Raw genomic sequence first — 27,737 nt, 5'->3', positions numbered from 1 at the left:
TATATTTTACCAAAGAAATGATGTCATAAGTTTATTTGTGTGCCCTAAAATTACCCTTACTGTATTTTTACAGAAAATATGCATTTGATAAACAGCTGTGCTAATATTGTGTGACATAAAAAATTGCAACTACCCCCATTTTATTCTCCGGGGTCTCGGATTTCAGAAAATATATGTTTGGGGTTTTAACTAATCCTCAGGGCTATAATGTGAATTTAACCATGTGTTAAAGAAGAAAACACCAGATACAACATCAGCGATGTATAAAATTATTATCAAAACTATAATAGTAACTAATGGCTTAAGAAGCAAACCCCCCATATTACTCAACCAAGTTCCAACTAAACCCATCCAAGACAATGGATTCCACTTCCTCCCATCCAGGTGACAGTTGGATCTCCTTTACCTTGTGTAGATGTCTCCTTCTGAGATCCTCATGATATAAAATTAATGTATAGTGAGGTACAGATTGCTGTTAGGAGGGGATAGATAGCAATGCCCACATCCCCTGTAACTGAACTGTATAGAAATAACCCTCTAGGGGGATTTTTAGATCATTAATTACAACAAAATTTAAAAGTTACTACAAAAATCTTTATTAGTACAATGCATGTAAAAGAAACATTCGTGCTCAGATAAAATACCAAAGCGGACAGAGAAAGACTCCCACACGAGTCCTTAGGACAGATAAATGTGGTTATTTCTCTACATTCATCCATATTACTACTTGCAACCACTTTGGTATTTTATCTGAGCAGGAATGTTTCTTTTACATGCATTGTACTAATAAAGCTTTTTGTGGCAACTTTTAATTATGTTGTAATTAATAATCTAAAAATCCCACTAGAGGATTGAGGCTATACAGTTATTATAAATGTACAACACTCTCTATGTGACACCAGATTGTAGACTCCACCTTGAGCTTCCCAGAGATAGTCAGCAGCCATGCAGTTCTGTGACACCACCTTAGGTTAGGGATGCACCGAAATGAAAATTTTAGGCCGAAACCGAAAATGCAGGATGCCATTTGCCGAAAACCGAAACCGAAAATGACTTTTTCCCCAAATAATTTTAAAATAGGTAGAAGAGGGGTATACACCAAACACAGGCAGTGACGTAGACCTGTCGCTGCCACCCTGTCACAGTATATGTACTGTGATGGGTTGGCAAGAGGTTAATTTAATTACCAATGGTATTTGTATTATGCAGCATGAGGGTGTTAATGTATTGTCACTGCTGGTCACTGATGAATTAGTGACCGACCAGTGGCAGTTAATTAACCCCTTTGTGCTGCATTAGTGCAACCAGTATCAGTGCAACCAGTGTTAATTAACACTGATACTGGTTGCACTAATGCAGCACAAAGGGGTTAATTAACTGCCACTGGTCGGTCACTAATGTATCAGTGACAATACATTAACCCTCTCATGCTGCATAATTAATACTAATACCAATGGTAAGCTGCCTCACCCCTCCCCCCCCCGCATCAGCCTCAGCGTCCCTCTCTGTCCATGAATGAAGTGACACACCAGGAGGGAGGGCGGGGGGAGCGGCCGCTAATATCTGTAACTATGTGAGCCTTAACTTCGTTCATTCATATACATTGTGAATTGAAGAGGACACTCCGGGTGGGGGGGGGGGGGCTGGGCGAGTGGCCGCTAATAGATAGCACTATGTGATCCTTCCCTGTCAGCTCAGTGGTACTGTGTGTGAATGAGAACTGAGCTGACACCGGGCGGGGGGGGGGGGGCGGGAGGAGCGGCCGCTAATAGATACAACTATGTGAGCCTTCACTTCACTTACATGTCAGGCACGTATCTCCTCTGACAGGGAAGTGAAGTCTAACATAGTTGTGTCTATTAACGGCCGCTCCTCCCGCCCCCCCCCCCCGCCCGGTGTCAGCTCAGTTCTCATTCACACACAGTACCAACTGAGCTGTCAGGGAAGGATCACATAGTGCTATCTATTAGCGGCCGCTCGCCCCGCCCCCTCGCCTGGTATGTCACTTCATTATTGCACAGATCGTAGTAGGGACGTCATTGAGAGGCGGGCGGCCGGCCAGAGGCGGGACTTTTAAAACCTGCCCTGCGCTGTGCCCTCCTCCTTCCTCACGGCGGCCATATTAATTTTGGCACTGTTAACCCATTATCGGCCGAAATGAGACAGACTCATTTTCGGCCGATAATTTCGGTGGCCGAAATTTCGGTGCATCCCTACCTTAGGTGATGGAGACACTTCTGCTGTCAGCTCTGCTATAACATCAATGGTCTCATTGGTTATCTGATCCATGAGTCCAGTACACGGGTTCATCCGAATTATCTTAGATTACTTAGATTCCCCATCCCGTCTATGAAGGGATCACTGCATAAAACATTTCCACTCCAGAGAAAATGTTTCTTCTCACTGGAAGGCCAGGGGAGTATTGGGAGAAATTGAGGCTTTCCCTTACAGATATGGGAGGGCCAACATAACCTAAAGTACAGCTATGGGTGGAATTGATGAGAAGACATTTTAGGGTGCTCCTTCCATGCAAGAAGCAAATGTTATCTGGAGGGACAAGAAATCCATTATACAAATGCGGATTAAACATTCTGCAATTACATTGATAAACCATGAAACGTTACTGGCCTGTGATTGGCTCTCCTATTGTTAGTGAAGTGAGAGTCCCCTTGTCGGTGTCATTAATGGAATTTAAGAATCCATGTGAAATTTTTCTCCAAAAACCAAAAAGGTGACCCCCTTGGGTAGGTACCCATCCTAACATTCCTAATATGAGTCTGTAGTCCCGGCTGCTACAGGAAAGATGTGGGCAATCATTTACACCTTTTACAGCAGGACAGTAAATATCAGAACACAATTCATACATAAGACCAACAGCAGGAAGTCTGATAAACTTAATGTGTAATGCAATCTGTCATTATCATTCCCAGAGTTCCCTCTGCAACATCGTTTTATCACCTGTTATGTCTATAGATTTGTTATTTTCAGTCAAAAAAAGATGAGAATCATGAGGAAACCAGTTCAATAATTGGTGCTTATTAAAAAAAATGTCCAACTGTGAAATATTCACAGGCCTTTTAGGTGTGTTTCTGATGGACATAAGCACTAAACTCAATGCATCCATCCATTACATTCCTGTTTGCTCACAGATGTTAGTTTGTATTTTTTAAAGTAGCATTTTATCTTTTCAATTCTTCCCTAGATTTTTGGAGGAGATTGGGATTGTGAAACTTATGGGACATTTGCAAGCCATTTAATATCCTCCGTTTTCCCAAAGGTTCATCTCTGCAACTAAAGCTTGTGAACTCTCTGGTGATAGATTAGCCCAGCATTAGCTTTGTCACATTCAGAGCACTAATAGGTCTTTCCCCCCAGTGTGAATCCTCTGGTGTGTGATGAGGTTTGACTTCTGTGTAAAAGATTTGCCACATTCAGAACAATAATATGGCTTCTCTCCACTGTGAACCCTCTGGTGTGTGATAAGTTCTTGCTTGGTTGTAAACGCTTTGCCACATTCAGAACACTGATATGGCTTCTCTCCAGTGTGAATCCTCCGGTGTATGATAAGATAGCTCTTTGTTGTAAAAGATTTGCCACATTCAGAACAATAATATGGCTTCTCTCCACTGTGAACCCTCTGATGTGGGATAAGTTCATACTTGGTTGTAAACGCTTTGCCACATTCAGAACACTGATATGGTTTTTCTCCAGTGTGAATCCTCTGGTGTTTGATAAGATGACTCTTTGTTGTAAAAGCTTTGCTACATTCAGAACAATGATATGGCTTCTCTCCACTGTGAACCCTCTGGTGTATGATAAGATGACCCTTTGTTGTAAAAGCTTTGTCACATTCAGAACAATGATATGGCTTCTCTCCACTGTGAACCCTCTGGTGTGTGATAAGTTCTTTCTTGGTTGTAAAGGATTTGCCACATTCAGAACAATGATATGGCTTCTCTCCTCTGTGAATCATATGGTGTGCGATAAGATTTGACTTCCATGTAAAAGATTTGCCACATTCAGAACAATGATATGGCTTCTCTCCTCTGTGAATCATATGGTGTGCGATAAGATTTGACTTCCATGTAAAAGATTTGCCACATTCAGAACAATGATATGGCTTCTCTCCAGTGTGAATCCTCTGGTGTGTGATAAGCTTAAACTTTGATGTAAAAACTTTGTCACATTCAGAACATTGATATGGATTGTCTCCATTGTAAACCTCCTGGTGTGTGACATGTTTTGCTTCCATTATAATGTTTCCAAACAAGAAATATCTTCTGAAATGACTTCTCTTATGTATTTATAGGTTGAACTTTACTGTAAAGCCATTGTCACTTCCAGAATACTGAAATTACTTCTCTCCTGTTGTCCTCTGAGGCTGGATCAATGTTGAAGATCCAAAGCATTTGTGCCTTTAGAACACGGATATGACTTGTGTCCTGTGTGAATTGCGATTAAGACTTTCAGTCACATAAGACACCCATATGGCTCATTTCCCATGTGACTCAGCTGAATTGATGAAGTCCAAAATGATCGAAAACTTGGTTCAAAAATCCACCTGTACAAAAAAAAATAAAAAAGTCAGAATTCTTTAAGAAAAACGACTGAATAAAGTTTATTTTATGAACATTCATTATTAAATATATCTAATATATAGAAACAATATGTACAATATTATACAGGTTTAAATATTTGTATTTTATTTTACTGTGGACACTATATTATTCCCATTGGCTGGTAAAACTGACAGTTTATTACAATTTCCAGCAGGAGAATCTCATTCTTTGTTCTCATTCAGAGAAATGTGCTTCATAGTGATGGGGGAAGGTGCTTGGGGTTTTTATTTACAGGTGTATTATTTTTATTATTATACAGGATTTATATAGTGCCAACAGTTTGTGCAACGCTTTACAATGAGGGAAGACAATACAGTTACAATACAATTCAATACTGGAGGAATTGGACGACCCTGTTCCTTAGAGCTTACAATCTAGGTGTATTCAGCAAGTGTGTTTAAAATTCTAAAAATTGCAGACTTAAATGCAAACCTCTTTGGAATCAACAGGAGGCGAATCTTGAAAATCAATTCTCTTCATTTTCAAAGCTAATTATTCCTAATTATCTTCCTTGCACTTCAGGAATGTGGTGAGATCTTACTAACCCTGGAAATCCACAGACACACTGTAGGGGATCCATGCATCTTCATTTCAGTGGGATAGAAGATCTGACCACACTTATAAGGTGAATGAGCAGTCATTCTTTTATATCGGGTCTTAGAAAGGGGGGGTCATATTCTGGTTAGATGTTTGTTATCTTTAAATTTCTCTCCAAAGTGCGTATCAGAGGACATTCCCAGAATAAATGTAATAGAGTTCTCCTGGCATTATTTCACCTCTGAAAACCAAAAAGAAACAAATCACCGCTCGGAAAGCAGTCAGCTGAGCCGGATGGATCCCGAGCAGCTGTGGCAGTCCTGCAGGAATGGGTGCTCACCAAGGTCCGTAACCTGAGAAGTCTATGTAAGTGAAGTGGCACTTCCAGACCCAGGAACTTGGAAACTTGAGTTTTATTCTTCAAATCAAAAGTACAACATCAGACAGGAACACAAGACAAACTGGACAGCAGACGCATTTCACACCTTGTGCTTATTCATTGCTGATATCGGGTCTTAGAAAGGGGGGTCATATTCTGGTTAGATGTTTGTTATCTTTGAATTTCTCTCCAAAGTGCGTATCAGAGGACATTCCCAGAATATATGTAATAGAGTTCTCCTGGCATTATTTCACCTCTTGTAGGAGAGGTTGTAGGGAAAATGTTTGAGTAAAAGAGTGGGGACTGTATACCATCTGGTCAGAATGTTATATCCGGACTCCTGGACACTGCAGGGAAAGGAGGATTTGTGAGTAAAGAATAGGATATGAGATCTTTCTGTCTGGGTGAATGTATGACCCAAATCTCTTCCCATTTCAGAAGGAATGGGGGTGTGATATCTTTGTATGAATTGGTAAGGAAGTGATGGGATATGTAAAGTGTGTGACATGCAGACCGAATTCATCTTTATTCAGGCATCATGCAGGAATACATTGTCACCTGACCTGGCTGTAGATCTCATTAATAAACGTCTCATCAATAAATGATTGGCTGATGGGTGTATGTCCAACTGAAGTGGTGCAGGGACACCTGGATGTGGAATCTGCACTGGACCATACCAGGCCACATGCCCTCCACATGAGTAGGGTACCCTGACAGAGGCTCCCTAGCAAAGCACCATGTCCTCATGTTGGTAGGACAGGGCCTCTCCCCCACAACTCTGCCAAATGGTTGTGAGGGTCTGCAGGGGGGAATTATCAGAATCTGGAAGCCCCCTATAAAAAAGGAGGCCCTGAGATATCCTGCTCCCCCTACATGAATGAGTAAGGGGTACATAGTATGTCTGGTTACTCATTTACAATAAAAACACAGCACAGCACAATGACAAAGTCCAAACAGCAACCCCCCCCAAAAAAAAAAAAAAATTATTATACCAAAAATGGCATACCAGCAAAGTAGATCCCTCCAGAAAAACATGAAGACCAACCAGACAGTGGGGCCAGTGTATAGGGGGCGCAGGGGCGCCACCCCCCCAATCTGTTGCTAGAAAAAAAACAATAAAAAAATGACCATTTTTAGCCCACCAGGGGCGCCGGACCTATTGGTGGCTATGGGGGGCGGTGGGGTTTTCCATCCCACGTGTGCCATGCAGAGGCACCAATTGGCGGCCTTATGGGGGGGTCATCGGGGCGCAGAGCAATGCGCCCCGACACTCCCCACTCAAGTGCTGTCCTGGCTGTGATTGGTCCAGACTCCAGCCTGGACCAATCACAGCCAATCATACAGGACATCCTGGGTGAGTGACGTCGCGTGGGGGCGGTGCGGTCACCTTCCCGCCATCAGACTGTCAGAGCGGGCCGGCGCGCATTGGAGGAAGAAGAGAAGAGGACGTCTCGTCCCCACTACTCTAGAGAGTCCCGACTGGCCGACTCCCCGTCGCAGCGCCGCAGAGAGCAGCAGCATGCCAGGCAACAGTAAAAGGTAGGTACCTCAGTCAGACTCAGTGTGGTGGTGCCTCTCTGTCCTGTCAGTGTGTGTGTCCGTCCAGCGATGGGGGAACTTATTGCAGACAATGCAGAGTGAGAGGAAACACACAGGCAGCCGCAGTGCAGTGTCTCGGGGGAGGTGGCACTCTGTGTGTTTTGCAAGTCTGCATAGCACAGACCTGCTCCGTGTCAGTCCTGCCTGATGGCCGCTTCCTCCTCTGGCTCCCTGCTGACAAAGATCATCACCCCAGACTCTGGCAGGACTGACACAGAGCAGGTCTGTGCTATGCAGACTTGCAAAACACACAGAGTGACAGAAGGATAACAGGGGTGGGGGGGACATGGGCATGATCTGCAGGACTTCCACGCACCAACCCCCTCCCCCCACTCTATCAGCTGTCATAGAGAGATCCATTCCTTTCCTCCATCCACAGGTATGCAATCCTGGTTATCCCACTACAAGGCAGGTCTTCTCTTCTACAGCCAGGGTCCATGCAGGAGAGAACACACAGCACACACACTGTACATTCACACAATACATACACTCACACAGCACACACACCATACATACACTCACACAGCACACACACACACACACACACACACTGTACATTCACACCTTACATACACTCACACAGCACACACACACACACTGTACATTCACACCATACATACACTCACACAGCACACACACACACACTGTACATTCACACCATACATACACTCACACAGCACACACACACACACTGTACATTCACACCATACATACACTCACACAGCACACACACACACACACACACTGTACATTCACACCATACATACACTCACACAGCACACACACACACACTGTACATTCACACCATACATACACTCACACAGCACACACACACACACACACACACACTGTACATTCACACCATACATACACTCACACAGCACACACACACACACACACACACTGTACACTCACACAATACATACATCACACAGCACACACACACACTGTACACTCACACAATACATACATCACACAGCACACACACACACACTGTACACTCACACAATACATACATCACACAGCACACACACACACTGTACACTCACACAATACATACATCACACAGCACACACACACTGTACATTGACACACTGTGGAATTGATGGCTTTGCTAGTTGTATGGGAGAAACACATCCTGGAGGAGTGAGCATCTGCGAGCCAGAGGTCAGAATTGCAGAGATGTGTGTGGGCTCATCTGTTGTGTGTACAAGTGAGTACATGTTAGTGAATAACTTTATGTTCACCGTTGTAATCTTCACCATCCATAAAAATGTTTACTACAGAATAGGCATATTGTAACTTCTGGTTATAATGGAGTTCTTTGTATGATATCTCTGCATGTGGAAATTAAACGACTATCAGCCCAGGCCGCTGTGTGCCATAACCATTTACTATTCTGTGCCATGACTGTACCATCACCTGTGCCATGCCTATATCATCATATGTGCCATACCTGTGCCATGCCTGTACCATCACCTGTGCCATACCTGTGCCATCACCTGTGCCCTGCCTATATCATCATCTGTGCCATACCTGTGCCATGCCTGTACCATCACCTGTGCCATGCCCTTACTATGACCTGTGCCATGCCCTTACTACGACCTGTGCCATGCCTATACCATCTCCTGTACCATCACCTGTGCCATGCCAATTCCACCATCTGTGCCATGCCCTTACCATGACCTGTGCCATGCCCATACCATCTCCTGTGCCATGCCCATACCATCTCCTGTGCCATGCCTATACCATCACCTGTGCCATGCCTATACCATCTCCTGCACCATGACCTGTGCCATGCCTATACCACCATCTGTGCCATGCCTGTACCATCACCTGTGCCATGCCTGTACCATCACCTGTGCCATGCATATACCATCATCTGTGCCATGCCTATACCACCATCTGTGCCATGCCTATACCATCTGCTGTACCATGACCTGTGCCATGCCTATACCATCACCTGTGCCATGCCTATACCATCTCCTGTACCATGACCTGTACCATGCCTGTACCATCACCTGTGCCATGCCTATACCATATCCTGTATCATGACCTGTGCCATGCCTATACCATCACCTGTGCCATGCCTATACCACCACCTGTGCCATGCCTTTACCATGACCTATGCCATGCCTATATCATCTCTTGTACCATGACCTGTGCCATGCCTATACAATCACCTGTGCCATGCCTATACCACCATCTGTGCCATGCCTGTACCATCACCTGTGCCATGCCCTTACCATGACCTGCGCCATGCCCTTACCATGACCTGTACCATAACCTGTGCCATGCCTGTACCATAACCTGTGCCATGCCTGTACCATCACCTGTGCCATGCCTGTACCATCACCTGTGCCATGCCTGTACCATCACCTGTGCCATGCCTATACCATCACCTGTGCCATGCCCATACCATCACCTGTGCCATGCCTATACCATCTGTGCCATGCCTATACCATCACCTGTGCTATGCCTATACCATCATCTGTTCCATGCCTATACCATCATCTGTGCCATGCCTATACCATGACCTCAAAGTCACGCAATTTTAACCGTGTTTTTTCCTGCAAAGCAATACTTATTACATTTTTCTTTTTGCGCCCCCCCCAAAATTTTTGAGCACCAGCCGCCACTGCAACCAGACTATCTTCTCCCCACAGAATCTCACTGCAAATGACATTTCCCAAGCTGGCAGTAGAGTAAGGGGCTCCCATGTGATGTTATTCACTAAATTCACTAAATTGACCAAATTTCACTACTTCATCCCTAAATCACATATTCCTGGCCACCTGTGTCCTAGAACCCAGTGACATTGTACGGTGCAGTGTTATAGGTTGCTCGGATGCAGGCATTTACTTTGTGGCCACCTACATCCCAGAACCAATGACATTATTGGTTGCTATGGTGCAGTTGGCCAGCCTTCATGGCGTTATTGGTTGCTAGGATGGTGGTGGCTGCCAGCATCCCACCCACCAAACTGGAAGCTGTCATTTAGCCGCAGTAGAGATACCGCCACTAAATGACTGAGTTCTGGCTGCAGCAGAGGTTTCATGGGTGGGTGAACAAAATGGATGAACTGGGGACATGTACCAATGCAAAACATGCAAACATTTTTTGGAAAAACAATCGTTTTTAAAGGAGCCGTAATTTTGGATTTTAATGATGCTTAAAGTGAAACAGTAAAAATGAAAAATTCCTTTAAATTTAGTGCCTGGTGGGACCCCTTAGTCTGCATGTAAAGTAGCACATCTGTACCGTGTATAGAACCTGCTGCAGAAAAAACAAACATTTCTAAACAAAAAATAACATTTAAATTTACTTCGCGGATGCAAGCTATTGCCGTCACCTGGTAATACAAAAAAAATGGTGTGGGGCCAAAAAAAAAAAAAAAAATTGTTGTGGCGCACCCCCAAAATCCATACTTGATCCTTTTCCAAGCACACTGCCTTGGAGGCCCCCCTCTCCTGAACCATACCATGCCACATGTGCTTAATATGGGAGGTGGGTGCTATGGGGAAGGGGGGCTCTGCCCCCCCCCACCCCAAGGCACCTTGTCCCCATGTTGATGGGGGCAAGGGCCTGTTCACCACAATCCTGGGTGGTGGCTTATCAGAATCTGGAATTGGGGCTCTCAGATCCCGGCCCCCCTATATAAATGAGTATGGGGTACATTGTACTCCTACTCATTCACAAAAAAAAGTGTCAAAAATAAATAAAAGCAGTACACAGGTTTTTGACAAGTCCTTTTTAAAAAAAAAATAAATAAATAAAATGTTTAAATTTAATTTAATTACAAAAAAACAATGTCCCCTGATGCAGATTCATCAATCATGACGCCTGCCGCACCGCCGCACCCGAAAAAAAAAAAAAACTCCGCCCACGAGGAAGGCTGACCGCCGAATGTCTGCTCCTCCGATTGACAGTTCCTAAATATGTAAGGAGCGTGTGACGTCACCGACCCAGCATGCCCCAGCAGGCATTCCGCGGGCAGCCTTTAACGGGTGCGTTATTGACGAATCAAAAACCTGTGCACTGATTTTATTTATTTCTGACACTTTTTTCATAAATTAGTCATTCATATGGAGGGAGGGGGGGGGGAATCTGCGGGCCCCAGATTCTGATAAGCCCCCTGCCCGCATACTCCCACAACCACTGCCCAGGTTTGTCAGGAAGAGACCCTTGTCCCCATTAAGGGGGGCAGAGCCCCCCCACCCCTAACTACCCACCCCCCATTTTGGGTGTATGTGGCCTGCTATGGTTCAGGGTGAGGGGGGGGTCAGGTATCTGATGACTCATTTATTGTTAACCACCTCCTTCCCAAGCCTATTCTCACACTTCACTCCTACATGTAAAAATCTACTTTTTTGCTAGAAAATTACTTAGAACCCCCAAACACTATAAATGTTTTTTTTAGCAGAGACCATAGAGAATAAAATGGTGTGTGTTGCAATTTGTTATGTCACACGGTATTTGCGCAGCGTTTTTTACAACACAATTTTTTGGGGAAAAAAACATATTCATGAATTAAAAAATATAAACAGTAAAGTTAGCCCAACTTTTTGTATAATGTGAAAGATGAGGTTACATCGAGTAAATAGATACCTAACATGTCACGATTTAAAATTACGTCTGCCCTTAGAATGGCGGTAAACTAGAGTTACAGAGGAGGTCTGGTGATAGAATTATTGCTCTCGCTCTGATGTTCGTGACAATACCTCACATGTGTGGTGCGATCACCGTTTACATATGCATGCGGGAGTAATGTATGCGTTCTCATTTGATCGTAAGCACAGTGGCACTTTCAATTTTTTTTTATTTATTTTATACATAAAAATGTTATACTTTTTTTTTTTTTTTTACATTTTTTTTTTTTGCACAAACTTTATTGCTATCACAAGGGATGAACAACATCCATTGTGATAGCATAGGCGATGACAGGTCCTCTCTCATCTGGTTCCTCATGCAGCCAATCGGATTGAGATCGGTCTGATCGACTGCTGCTCTGACTGCTGCTGTCCAGGTAAACAAAGGGGCAGAACCGGAAATGAAGAATACTCATCAATCCCGGTTTCAAGGGTTACAGAGAGAGGGGAACAACGTCAGTTCCTCTCTCTGTCCCAGGCAGCAATCGGCGCCGGCTGCTTCGCTCCTGGCCTCTGTGATGGGACCGGAGAGCCCCGGAGAGGAACCCGCAGAAGTGATTGAGTGGCTAATTATTAACGGTACCGGGATGATGCCTGTAGAAGCGCCCACTATCCCGGTATACCCACTGAAACCCGAGGATGTAACGGAACGTCCTTGGGTGGGAAGTGGTTAAGGGCGTGGCGGCCAGCTTCCCAGCCCCGCTCTTTAACAGCATATTGGCTGTGTGTTCGGGGTAGGGAACATTCCGCCGAGCGCACAGAAAATTTGGATGTTCACCGAGTGGGCAAACAGGCGCTGTTTGGGCTGAACTTTTGCTCAGCCTGAACCAATCGCCAAACACTAGAGCAGAGACACAGAAACCTGATGATGAAAAGTCCAAGAAGTGCTCCCTACTCTAGTAGAGTGGGCTGTAATGGGAAAAGGAGGCACTTTATCACACAACTCATAGACCTGCGAAACAATTCATTAAATTCACTTAGAACCTATAAAATACACTTAGTAATAGTGGATCTGGAATATGGAGAACCTCTTTTAGGACCTTCTGGAATAACAAACAGGGAATCTATCTGCATAAAAAAGCATTTTCCAAGAGGTGAACCCCGACCGTCCCCTCCACATCCAGACAATGGGGAGAGATCTACTCAGGGTGAACTAGTGCCAGACACAGGGAGGGTAATGCAATCTGTCCATTAAGGAGAAAAGCAGAGATCAGTTTGGCTAAAAAAGGAGATCCTTGGTCTCAAAACATCCTTGTGACATTTTAGTCAAAGTGATGGCCACAAGTAAGGTCACCTTATTGGATAACAACGTCATGAATATGTCCCAAATAGGTGCAGAATGCGGGTCTTTGTAACACCAACAATACTAACTCTGAAAAAAATAACACAGAATACGGGAAGAGAGCTGAAACCTTCTCTGAGCCGACCATAAAGAAGACCTTCATTAATGAGAAACTACCACCACTGTGGGGGCAACAAACACTCTGGTCAGGACTATGTAATGTACAACACAATATATAGAGTAGAGCGGTCAGCACAATATTATAGTCATAGTGCCCCTTATACTGCTGGTGGGGGCAGGGTGGAAAGGTGGACAGGGAAGCAGTGGTGGACAAATGGATGGGGCGCTGGGGTGAATAGAGAGGTGGATGGGGAGAAGTAGTCAGACATGGGGCTGTGGGGTGAATAAGGAGATAAATACCTGGCTGATGGTGTCCTGTTCTGGAGGTTGATGTGGAGCTCCTCTGATGACTCTTCTATGGTTGGGTGACTTCTGACTCTTCCCAGCACGGTGACCGGACATGAAGGGGGAAATCTCTCCCAACTCTCGGCTTCTCTTCCTCCTGCTCACAAGTGTCCACAATCAGGGGAAAGTTCCCCTTAAAGTGTCATTCCACCTTGTGGGGGGTCCTAGGCCTGCAATGTGCAGACTGTAGACATGAAGCTGATTCTGCTCTGACCTGTGTGAGGATCTTCTCTGTCTCTCCTCCGTGTCCCCGATGGAAGATGGAGGCTTCTTGTCCTGGCTGAGAGGTGTGAGGGCCGTTCTGTGTCTGCACTATGGATCTGGGAAGACTCCAATCACATTGTGAGCCAACTTCCTCACAAGGAGCCCCTCCCCCACAGATGCCCAGGGGCCATACTGACTGCAAACACAGTGTGGGGGAGGGGGGATTCACAAAGAGGACCCCTCCCCCCATTCTCTGGGATCACACCAGAAGAATCTCATTTGAAGAAGGTTTGTTGGATGTTCTTCTGGTTGGTGGAGGGGAAATCAATGTTGATTATTGAGCGCAGTGAGGAGAAGATTGGGAGGAGCAGGATGGGGAAGGAATGAATTTCTAGCAGTGAATGTGGTTTTCATTCAGTAAATTCCATTCATTCCAGAATGAGATGATAAAAGGAAATGAAATGTTGAACTCCTTCTGAGCGCCATTCATCAATCCATGGAATGTAGTGAGAAGATTTCTCCAAATTCTCCTCCAATAATCTCCTAGTGTATGAGCAGCTTTCCCTTTCTTGTGTCCTCTTCCTTCCTCCCCCGATCACACCGGTGTCTTCAGAGAGATCCGGAGCTGAGCTCTCACATCTCTCAGGACTCTCATATTGCACACACCGGGGGATCACCTCATACACTTCATCTTCTACATGTGCTGGACGCCATGACACTCATTTCTTGGGGAAAACTTTCTCCCGGAGATCTTGCAGGAGATGAAAGGAATGTTGTACGACGCATGTGTGAGACGAGGCACATGACATCACACGCTCCATCTTCTGCATGCGCGGTATAACATACATTCTCATATTGGTGGTGTGGGGGAGGGGACACAGGAGGGAATATGTGATGTCACTATGGGGGAGGGGCAGTACAGGGAACACAGGACGTGGGTGACATATTGGGGGGATTCTGGAATAGAACACACAAGCCTAACACTGGCCACACACTATACAATCTGATTGTACAATCATCTTTAGATTTTCCAAAACAATGTAATTGGAGGACACACCCAAACATTCCATTCAGTGTGTATGGGGGTTGGGCAGATCCTTGTACTATGTAGTTGATGGAAGATGGAAAGGAGATTGTACAATCAGATTGTATAGTGTATGGTCACCTTTAGGGCTCATTCACACCAACAGTTACTCCGGTCATACACTAGTAGACATTGAAATGAACATCCGTACAAACATTGATATGGAAACTTTCCTCAGTACCTCCAATGATGAATGTCCTTCTAATTTACTGGAAGAAACCTTTGTTTGGAATGAATGGACTTTCCTGAATGAAATCACATTCACTGCTAGAAATTTCTTCATTCCAGAAACATTTTCCATCCGGATCCTTCCAATTTCCTCATCACTGCCATCACACACTTCCATTTCACTCCACTAACCATAAGAAAATGGAGGGAAGGATCTTACAATGAAAAGATTGGAAGGAGATTGTACGAGTGTATGGGCAGCTGAACAAGGCGATGTTCCCGATGTTCTATGGCTTCCGTCACCATCAAAGAAAACAATGTGAGGTTGTATTGTTTGTGCCGAGCGTTCCCACACCTTGTATAATATTACAAAGAGCCGCAGCCCATAGAATTCTATAGAAGAGAGCCTAACACCTCATTACACCACACAACAGCGCCCCCACACTGCACACCAGAGAACACGCATTATACACACAATAACATGGGCTGTGTGCTGTGACTGAGCCCCAATATTTCCACCCCCTCCCCCTGTACTGGAATTGTCCAATCCTGTCCTCTAATATTAGAAAAGAGCGAGTGTCTGTACTTCTCATTACATGTGAGATCACCACCCCTCCCCCATACACAGCACTCGCTGACATCTTACCCCTCCCCCAAACACAGCACCCTCTAGCTTCCCACCCTTCCCCCATACATAGCCCCCCCCAGTTTCTGACCCCTCCCCCATATACAGTCCACCCCAGCTTCTCACCCCTCCCCCTTACACAGTCCATCCCAGCTTCTCACCCCTCCCCCATACACAGCCCTCCCCAGCTTCTCACCCCTCCCCCATGCACAGTCCATCCCAGCTTCTCACCCCTCCCCCATACACAGCCCTCCGCAGCTTCTCACCCCTCCCCCATACACATGCCTCACCGACATCTCACCCCTCCCCCATACACAGCTCACCCCAGCTTCTCACCCTCCCCCATACAGAGCCCTCCCCAGCTTCTCACCCCTCCCCCATACACAGCCCACCCCAGCTTCTCACCCTCCCCCATACAGAGCCCTCCCCAGCTTCTCACCCCTCCCCCATACACAGCCCACCCCAGCTTCTCACCCTCCCCCATACAGAGCCCTCCCCAGCTTCTCACCCTCCCCCATACAGAGCCCTCCCCAGCTTCTCACCCCTCCCCCATACACAGCCCACCCCAGCTTCTCACCCTCCCCCATACAGAGCCCTCCCCAGCTTTTCACCCCTCCCCCATACACAGTCCATCCCAGCTTCTCACCCTCCCCCATACACAGCCCTCCCCAGCTTCTCACCCTCACCCATACACAGCCCACCCCAGCTTCTCACTCATCCCCAGCTTCTCACCCCTCCCCTATACACAGCCCACCCCAGCTTCTCACCCCTCCCCCATACACAGCCCACCCCAGCCTCTCACTCATCCCCAGCTTCTCACCCTTCCCCTATACACATCCCTCCCCGACATCTCACCCCTCCTCCATACACAGCCCATTGCAGATTCTCACCCTTCCCCCATACACATTCTTGGGCTTCTCATCCCTCCCAAGCTTCCCACCACTCCCCTATTTACAGCCCTTCTCACCCCTCCCCCCTACACAGCACTCCCGGCTTATCACAGCTCCCGCCAGAACACAAAGGTCTCACAACTTGTCTGCATTCCCTGTACATACAATACAGATTACCGACCTCCCCCACACAAATGATCCATTTATCCAACTGTTCATCCAGAGCCTCTGGTTTATAGACCGGATACATCCTAAATATAGAACCATTTATCCAACTGTCCATCCAGAGCCTCTGGTTTATAGACCGGATACATCCTAAATATAGAACCATTTATCCAACTGTCCATCCAGAGCCTCTGGTTTATAGACCGGATACATCCTAAATATAGAACCATTTATCCAACTGTCCATCCAGAGCCTCTGGTTTATAGACCGGATACATCCTAAATATAGAACCATTTATCCAACTGTCCACCCAGAGCCTCTGGTTTATAGACTGGATACATCCTAAATATAGAACCATTTATCCAACTGTCCACCCAGAGCCTCTGGTTTATAGACTGGATACATTCTAAATATAGAACCATTTATCCAACTGTCCATCCATAGCCTCTGGTTTATAGACCGGATACATCCTAAATATAGAACCATTTATCCAACTTTCCATCCAGAGCCTCAGGTTTATAGGCCGGATACATCCTAAATATAGAACCATTTATCCAACTGTCCATCCAGAGCCTCTGGTTTATAGACCGGATACATCCTAAATATAGAACCATTTATCCAACTGTCCATCCAGAGCCTCTGGTTTATAGATCAGATACATCCTAAATATAGAACCATTTATCCAACTGTCCATCCAGAGCCTCTGGTTTATAGACCAGATACATCCTAAATATAGAACCATTTATCCAACTGTCCACCCAGAGCCTCTGGTTTATAGACCGGATACATCCTAAATATAGAACCATTTATCCAACTGTCCACCCAGAGCCTCTGGTTTATAGACCGGATACATCCTAAATATAGAACCATTTATCCAACTGTCCATTAAGAGCCTCTGGTTTATAGACCGGATACATCCTAAATATAGAACCATTTATCCAACTGTCCATCCAGAGCCTCTGGTTTATAGACCAGATACATCCTAAATATAGAACCATTTATCCAACTGTACATCCAGAGCCTCTGGTTTATAGATCAGATACATCCTAAATTTAGAACCATTTATCCAACTGTCCATCCAGAGCCTCTGGTTTATAGACCGGATACATCCTAAATATAGAACCATTTATCCAACTGTCCATCCACAGCCTCTGGTTTATAGACCGAATACATCATAAATATAAAACCATTTATCCAACTGTCCATCCAGAGCCTCTGGTTTATAGACCGGATACATCCGAAATATAGAACCATTTATCCAACTGTCCATCCAGGGCCTCTGGTTTATAGACCGGATACATCCTAAATATAGAACCATTTATCCAACTGTCCATCCAGGGCCTCTGGTTTATAGACCGGATACATCCTAAATATAGAACCATTTATTCAACTGTCCCTCCAGAGCCTCTGGTTTATAGACCAGATACATCCTAAATATAGAACCATTTATCCAACTGTCCACCCAGAGCCTCTGGTTTATAGACGGGATACATCCTAAATATAGAATCATTTATCCAACTGTCCACCCAGAGCCTCTGGTTTATAGACCGGATACATCCTAAATATAGAACTATTTATCCAACTGTCCATCCAGAGCCTCTGGTTTATCTCAGCCAAATCCTATGTACACCCTTGGTTGCAGCCTTTGGCAGCAGTGGTTGGGGGGGGGGTAGTAAAAATATGGCTCATCCACGTGTTTTTACTGTTTCTCTGGTTGTAAATATAAATGAGCTATTTTTGTATCTCTGTGCAGTCTGTGTCCCCTCCCCCAAACCACCATTTTAAAAATGTATGTTATATCGCACATCATCTCACACATGCTTCGTACAACAACTGCAGCTCATCTAAGCTCCACAAGGTGGTGATCTCAATTATATAGAAACAGGGAATTCTCTAAGGAAGGCAGGAAGTGAAGTGAGGTACAGACAGGAAGTGAAGGGAGGTACAGACAGGAAGTGATGTAAGGTACAGACAGGAAGTGAGGTGAGGTACAGACAGGAAGCTCCATGTGGGAGGAATTATAGAGAAGACGTTGCTGGAAGTATCAGCGGAGGAGGTAATGAGATTGTATTTTATCATATCTCCCATCACTCTCCCTTGTAGGACTCCATATTTCTCTGTCCCTCTTTTCCGTCTGATGTACACACAGACATATGAACATACAATATAACGCCACAAAGTCTTCATATCGCTCTCAGATTTCCCTCAGATATCAGATTATTTCATGTACTGAAGTGAAAACACTGATATAAAAGAAAAGTAATGGTGAAATAAAACATAAGTGGGTGTAACTGATCACATTGTCACCAAACGTCACCCCCAAATAAAAGTTTTCCCTGTAAGGGTCCGGTCACACCAGGAACTGCACGTTCCATGAATTTCCACATGTGCGTTTACATGCGTTCTCAGTGCATTTTTTAGCATTGGGAAGGACAGGGGATCAAAGGAGACAAACTTGTGTTTTGTCCCCAGAGTCACATTGCGTTGTGTTTACTCCCATTTACTCACAAAATCAGATACTTAAAGACTCATCCAAACCACAGTGTTTATCATCCACCTGGATGGAGATCCCTCTTTGGATGGGATGATCCCTCTGCACAGTGCTGGACTGGTGAAGCCTGACAGGGAGAGCAGCAGCTGCTGCCGCTATATCACACAGGCAGGCCGCCATATTCAATTTTTGTTTTCTTTTTTCAAAACCTTGTGACATAAATGAGATCTGTAAAATACTCACCATGTCTCATATCCAATACTTTGGGGTGTCTACTTTCCAAAAAGGGGTGATTTGGGGGGTGTTTGTTCTATCCTGGCATTTCAAGACCTCCGAAAGTTTAGGTAGTGAGGAAGAGAAATACACCCTTTGAAAGCCTGAAGGTGGTCATTGGATTTTGGGGACCTGTAAGTGGTTAGGGTGTCAAAAGTCTCTCACATGTGGGATCCCCATACTCAGGAGAAGTAGCAGAATGTGTTTTGGGGTGTAATGCCACATATATCCATGGCTTGTGTGAGAAATATCTAATTAAAGTGAAAACTTTGTGTAAAAAACTAAAACTATTTTTGTAATTTTCACAAATCTTTGTCAAAAAAATAAAATCCTCCATGCACTCACCGTGCCTCTCAGCACTTACCTCGGGGTGTCTACTTTCCAAAAATGTATCATTTGCTTTTTTTGTACTGCCCTGGCATTTTAGCACCTCAAGAAATCTGATAGACGGTAAAAGCTGTGTGAATCCCAGTATATATCTCATAGTTTGTAGACGCTATAACTTTCTCACAAACCAATCAATATACACTTATTGGGATTTTTTTTTTTTACCAAAGACATGTAGCAGAATTTATTTTGGAATTAAATTTATGAAGAAATTTGATTTTATTGGATCTGTTTTATAACAGAAGGGTAGAACATATTGTTTTATTTTCATTTATATAATAAAAAATAAAAGTACCCAATGGAGATCAAATACCACAAATAAAGCTCTACTTGTGTGAATAAAATGATATAAATGTCATTTGAGTACAGCGTTGAATGACGGAACAATTACCATTTAAAGTAGCGCAGTGCTGAATCAAAAAGGAAATGCCCCGGTCATAAAGGGGGTAAAACATTCCGGAAGTTTAAGTGGATAAATAGTCTCTGATCATGTTCCTCCAGGGCGGAGACAAGAACAATGATGTCATCTAGATAGACAATACATTTAGGCTGCCCATAGATGGATGATAACTCCTCCGGTTCATCTATGGACATTCCTGATTAACAGAAGTCCATCTAATGATGGAAAACCTTTGTCAATCAAGCAGCTGCTGTGAATTGGCTGCAGTCGCTGATCAGTATTATCTGACAGTGGAGAAGTCCCGCTATCATAATACAATGGCACAGCAGGGAGGATTCCTCCAATCACCTTGCTTGTGTGGATGGGGAAATCTGTTTTGTTTCATTTTTTGTTGTTTTTCGATCAGCCCAATGACAAATTGTAGACTTTGACAGGCTGCAGGAAGCGGGGGTGGGCGCTGTACCTGTGCCTACCAGGTGTATTATACCACCAGCATTGCACACACAGGGGCTGGACCCCCCATGTACAAGGGACCTAAGGGATACAATCAGCTTGTCACCCATTCCCCCAGACTCCTATAACTGGAAGATTACATTTTTGGGTGGATGTGTTGTAGAAGAACCCAGACCACAGTATTGTGAGGTGAAAATATCATCCAACTTTATTAATCATATATATGTGACACTTTACCAACTGAAGAAAAGAGATAGATTGTTTACATTTCAAGGATATATTTATACCATTTATATCATCTATGCTAGGAAACTGATTAACATATGACACACCCCTCATTAATACCAGCCCCGCCCACTTATGTAACCCTCTAAACATCCAAATCCCTGTAAATTCCCAGAAGACACTTTCATCTTTTATCCATAACAAGCTCATTGGGTACAAGATAACCCCGAGCCCCTCCTGCTCATTCCCACACAACAAGTCCATGTTACCATCTACAAGGTTAGAGGACCTGAAGGAGAACAAGACCATGACCACCAGGACCATCGTCTGACTGAAGCCATGCTCACATTTCTTTCTAATGCTGCTTTTATGGTCTCCTCAGATACAGATTCGGCAGATGTACATTAGTGTAACCCTTTCACTCCGGCCAATGGAAGGTTTACATCAGCAGCAGCATGGCCTTATAGCTATAGCACCAGGGGGTTTGATTACATTTGTTACACCAACTGTCGGCTTCCTGGTGGAAGTGATTCAGCTGCATTGAAGGTACTCCCCTCACCACCCCCCCCCCCCCTGTATACCGGGATAAGCTTCCCCCAGAACAGACACAGTTGGTGTTAGCGGTGAAAGGCGAAGATCAGCAAACATCCAATCCCTGATCTCCCCTTCAGTAAATGAACATGGAAGGTGTGAGATTATTTTATTTCTGGGTTCATCACTACACTGTCATTCCCAGAGAAGGAGCTGATCAAGCATGATCTGTGCTTGACCATCTTTTTTTTTGGGGTCCAGAGGTGACATTAAAAGTCTAATAAACCTCTAATATCTCTTTAAAGAGGATCTGTGACCAGCAATATATCAGATGGGGGGCTATCAACCCCCTATGTGATAGAAATAAAGTTAAGTTTAGAAAGGAAAAAAAAAACTTAAAGTAAAGTATCACACTGTAAATTAAAAAACACACAAAAAAATGTACACCCCCCCAGTTCCCGTGTACATATACAAATGCCAGTGTTGGGTGTGGTTATATAGGAAAACAACAATCACACGACACATCTTACATATCGCTGCACACACCAGAGTGAGAGGAGTAACTCTAGGGACATCATTCATGGATAACTTTTTAAACTGACGACCTGTAAAGGATTTTAGAGCGTCACCTATGGGACATTTATGGTATTGAAGTTCGTCACCATTTCACAAGTTCATCCAATTTTTAGAGCTTGACATGTTTGGTATCTATATACAAGACACAGACCTCATATTTTATATTTCATCAAAGGGGAATAAATTGTGTTTGTGTGCACTAAAAATAACTTTAGTGTTTTTTTGAGAGAAAATATGCATTTGATAAACAGCTGTGCTAATATCCTGTGACATAACAAATGGCAACCACCAACATTTTATTATCTGTGGTCTCTGCTTTCAGAAAATAGAAAAGAAGGTTGGGAGTTTTAAATAAGCTTCACGCCTAAAAATGTGAATTTAACCGTATGCATGAAAAAAAAAATAACTTTGGCAGTGAAAGAAAAAAACAACAGCAATGTATAAAAATTATTATCAAAACTTTAGTATCAACTAATGGGAAGAAGCAAACCCCCCATATTACTCAACCAAGTTCCAACTAAACCCATCCAAGACAATGGATCCCACTTCCTCCCACCCAGGTGCCTGTTGGAACTCCTTTACCTTGTGTAGATATCTCCTTCTGAGATCCTCATGATATAAAATAAAGGTACAACACTTTCTATGTGACACCAGATTGTAGACTCCACCTTGGGCTTCCCAGAGATAGTCAGCAGCCATGCAGTTCTGTGACACCACCTTAGGTGATGGAGACACTTCTGCTGTCAGCTCTGCTATAACATCAATGGTCTGATTGGTTATCTGATCCATGACTCCAGTACACGGGTTCATCCTAATTATCTTAGATTACTTAGATTCCCCATCCCGTCTATGAAGGGATCACTGCATAAAACATTTCCACTCCAGAGAATATGTTTCTTCTCACTGGAAGGCCAGGGGAGTATTGGGAGAAATTGAGGCTTTCCCTTACAAATATGGGAGGGGCAACATCACTTAAAGTACAGCTATGGGTGGAATTGAAGGGAAGACATTTTAGGGTGCTCCTTTCCAACAAGAAGCAAATGTTATATAACCTATTGAAGGCGCCAACCCAACAAAAATAATCACCAACTGCTTTATCCAAAAATTTATAAAGTAAGGTGCTGTAGGAGTAATAATGATTATGTGATAAAAATATATATGTGTAGAATATAATATAATCCAACTCAACGGTTATATCAAAATCGTGTGACAAAGATAGATTCTAAATAATCAAATCCACATGTAATGGACACAACTACTACAAACATGCAAATAAACTGTGAAATTAAATGTGATATATTCTACACATATATATTTTCATCACATAATCATTATTACTCCTACAGCGCCTTACTTTACTAATGTTTGTATTAAGAAACAAATGTTATCTGGATGGACTAGGAATCTATTGGAGCAATGTGGATTAAACATGGGTACCTACCCACGGGGTTCAACTTTTTGTATTTGGGAGAAACATTTCACATAGTTTCCTAAATTCCATTAATGACACCGACAAGGGGGACTTACATTACTAACAATAGGAAAGCCAATCACAGGCCAGTAACATTTAATGGTTTCTCAATGTAATTGCAAAACGTATCCTAATATGAGTTTGTAGTCCCTTCTACTACAGGAAACATGCGGGCAATCATTTACACCTTTTACAGCAGGACAGTAAATATCAGAACACAACTCATACATAAGACCAACAGCAGGAAGTCTGCTAACTTAATGTGTAATGCAATCTGTCATTATCATTCCCAGAGTTCCCTCTGCAACATCGTTTTATCACCTGTTATCCTGTCTGTAGATCTGTTATTTTCCCACCTTCTGTAACAGGGTGACAACCCCCATCATTCTGCAGTAACATTACACAGCAGCATTGTCACCCTGTACAGGACAAGTAAAGCCCAACTTCAGCTAACGCAGCAACAGGTTTTTTTACGGTTCAAACCACCATATGTATGAAGTACGAGGAAGTAGATAAAAGCAGATCTATTGGGCTTGTGAACAGGTAATAAATTGTTACAAGGGGAGACTCAGAAAAACAAACAGCGCGATGCTAATGACAGATTGCACCATTTATGTAATTATTGTTATTGCCCGTGGTAGTCCCAATGTCCTAATGTTTCCAGAGACTAGAATTGCTCATTGTGAATTTTACCTCAAAAAGAGACCTGTACATTCCGAATCATTAAAGTGAACCCCTATTGGATGAATTTAAGTCCCCAGAATTTGTAGAAATGTGACCACACACTTAGAACTTGGTAAGCTCAGATCTCTTGTAGTTGTACTGTGTGAATAGTCTATGGAGATGAGTGATATTTGGAAAGAGGAAAAAGATAACAATCCACTCTTCACCCGGTGGAATCCCTGAGACTTTCAGCAGAGCCAAATGGAACACAAGTGGCCAATGAACTTAAGTGGTTCTGTGGAATGCATCCCATAAACAGCAGCAACTCAGGGTCAGAAGGCCTATGGCAGCTTAGGAAGTTGCCTTTTCACCAAACAGAGACTTCTCCCTGGCTTGTGTCCTGGCCACAGACCTGCCTGCAATGCTGCCATCCATGAGAGGAGATGAAATGTGGAAAGGAGGTGTTGATCATTGAAGGAGAGGAGTAATATGAAATGGGAACTTTGGAGAAGGTTTGCTTAGCTGGTGCCCTCAAGCCTAGCTGATGATCTATCAAAAGTCAGAAGAACCTGGAATGGGCTCTCCCAATTATGCTTCAGAGGCTTGGCAAGATGCCATTGGGCCCCATCTTGGTCTCTGGTACTGAAGCAGTGTTGGTCATGGATTAGCTCAGATTTTGGCAATGAAGAAAACACTTGAGAACACAGCCCAGTTAGTGAAAATGCATTACATGTTCAGTCAAAGCTGCATAAAAAAGGATAAAGATGAGAATCATGAGGAAATCAGTTCAGTCATTGATGCTTTTCTAAAAAAATGTCTCTATGTGTGTGTGTGATGGACATAAGCACTAAACTCAAAGCATCCATCCATTACATTCCAGTTTGCTCACATTTTTTTAAAGTAGCATTTTATTTTTACTTCTTCCCTAGCTTGTGGGATGACATTGGGGCTGTGAAACTAATAGGACATCTGCAGCTCCTTTAATATTCCCCCTTCTCTGTAGCTGAAACTTGTGAATCCTCTAGTGATAGATTAGCCCGGCATTAACTGTGGAAGCTTTGTCACATTCAGAGCATGAAATGCCTTCTTTCCAGTGTGAACCATCTGGTGTCTGATAAGCTTTGCCTTCTCTGTAAAAGCTTTGTCACATTCAGAACATTGATATGGCTTCTCTCCAGTGTGAACCATCTGGTGTCTGATAAGCTTTGTCTTCTGTGTGAAAGCTTTGCCACATTCAAAACACTGATGTGGCTTCTCTCCAGTGTGAACCATCTGGTGTCTGATGAGATTTGCCCTCACTGTAAAAGTTTTGCCACGTTCAGGACACTGATATGGCTTCTCTCCAGTGTGAATCCTCTGGTGCTTGATAAAATCTGACTTCTGCCTAAAGGCTTTTACACTTTCGGAACATTTATATGGCTTCTCTCCAGTGTGGACCCACTTGTGTGCTATAATATCTGACTTCAGGGTAAAAGCTTTGTCACATTCAGGACACTGATATGGCTTCTCTCCAGTGTGAACCATCTGGTGTATGATAAGCTTTGCATTCTCTGTAAAACCTTTGTTACACTCAGAACATTGATATGGCTTATCTCCAGTGTGAACCATCTGGTGTCTGATGAGCTTTGTCTTCTGTGTAAAAGCTTTGCCACATTCAAAACACTGATGTGGCTTCTCTCCAGTGTGAATCTTCTGGTGTCTGATAAAACCTGACTTCCGCCTAAAAGCATTGTCACATTCAGAACATTTATATGGCTTCTCACCAGTGTGGACCCTCTGGTGTGCTTTAAGATCTGACCTCTGGGTAAAAGCTTTGTCACATTCAGAACACTGATGCGGTTTCTCTTTAGTGTGAACCACCTTGTGTATGATGAGCTTTGCCTTCTCTGTAAAACTTTTGTTACATTCAGAACATTGATATGGCTTCTCCCCAGTGTGAACCATCTGATGTTTGGTAAGCTTTGTCTTTTTTATAAAAGCTTTACCACATTCAGAACACTGATATGGCATCTCCCCGGTGTGAATCCTCTGGTGTATGATAAAATCTGACTTCCGCCTAAAAGCTTTGTTACACTCAGAACACTGATATGGCCTCTCTCCAGTGTGAATCCTCTGATGCGCTATAAGATCTGACTTCTGAGTAAAAGCTTTGTCACATTCTGAACACTCATACGGCTTCTCTCCAGTGTGAATCCTTTCATGTACGATAAGCCGTTGCCTCACTGTAAAAGCTTTATCACATTCATAACATTGAAAACGCTTCTCCCTATTGCAAGCATTCTGGTTTGTGATAATTTTTGTATTCATTGTAAAACCGTTGCCACAATCCAGACAAAAAGTAGCTACTGAAATGACTTCTCTTACGAATACATGAGTTGGACTTTACTGTAAATACATTGTCACTTCCAGAACACTGAAATGACTTCTCTCTTCTTGTCATCTGAGGCTGGATCAATGTTGAAGAGGAACCAATACATTTACAACATTTAGAACACTGATATGATGTGTGTCCAGTGTGAATCCTCCAATGAACTGCATCAAAAGCTTTCAGTCACTTAAGACACTAATATGCCTCATTTCCGATATGACTTAGTTGTATTGTTGAAGACCAACATGACCAAAAACATGGTTCATAAATCCACCTGTAAAAAAAATAAAAGTCAGAATTCAATAAAAAGGGTTAAATGAAGTTTCTTTCTTTTTTAAATTCATGAATAAATGTATCTAATATATAGAAACAATAAGTACAATATTATACATGTTTAAATGTTTGTATTTATTTTATTGAGGACACTACATTATTCCCATTGGCTGGTAAAATTGACCGTTTATTACTATTTCCAGCAGGAGAATCTCATTCTTTGTTCTAATTCAAAGAAATGTGCAGAATATTGATGTGTAAATGTGCTTTGATTCAATTTGCAGATGCGTTTGGAAAATGCTTCTAAAAATCCAAAAATTGAAGGTGTGGCCAGCGCCTGAGGAGTATGGCTGCTTAGCAGCAGAGCTCTAATCCTCAGCAGTGAACCAGAGCAATTTCTACAGACCCCGGGTCTCAGAACATGGTGGTTTCAATGCCTAGACCGTCAGGCACCTTCAGGCAGCATTTCCAAAAAATGAAAGGACACTGGAAAACTCGGGTGAATGATGGACTTTTCCCAGCAGCCCTGTTGTCAGCACAGCCAAGATGGCACTGGTGAGCATGCAGAGGAACCACATATTAAAGGACAGGGACACAGGGACAGCTCCCAATGCTTTTCAGCCCCGGACACATACAGAGAACAACTTCCACTCCCAGTCCAACAAAATTGCCAGCACCACACAGCTGAAGGAGATATGGGAGGCCTGGAAGCTTCTCTTAATGATACAAGGGAACTCCAGGACTCCATCTTGGAGTTCTCCACCAAAGACAAGACCAGCCAGTTTTAAATACAACCTTAAAGGACGTGCTTGTTTCACCGCGCAACACAATCCATGCAGATATTCTATCCCTCACAAATCATTTTAAATCTGAAATGGAAGAAGTCAAGGGCAAAGTCACCCATATTGAAAATAAAATGGGGGGAATTCGCCAAAACAGTTAACAAAATAATAGATGCCC

At 43.6% G+C, this 27,737-nt stretch overlaps 1 protein-coding gene across 1 annotated transcript in view; it reads right to left on the bottom strand.

The window, feature by feature from the left end:
* LOC309548360 (uncharacterized protein) overlaps positions 1-27,737 on the bottom strand; it is a gene marked incomplete at both ends in the record, with an annotated part of 278,479 nt that overhangs the window by 137,755 nt on the left and 112,987 nt on the right. The window contains 1 exon segment of the mRNA XM_082248298.1: positions 25,262-26,416. Coding sequence (XP_082104424.1) covers positions 25,262-26,416 — 1,155 coding nt within the window.

The sequence above is a fragment of the Pelophylax lessonae genome (assembly GCF_965119305.1).
Source record: "Pelophylax lessonae genome assembly, chromosome: 2".
Classification (NCBI taxonomy): domain Eukaryota; kingdom Metazoa; phylum Chordata; class Amphibia; order Anura; family Ranidae; genus Pelophylax; species Pelophylax lessonae.
Note: the sequence above shows the minus strand (reverse complement) of the source record. Positions and strands in the feature narration are given on the sequence as shown.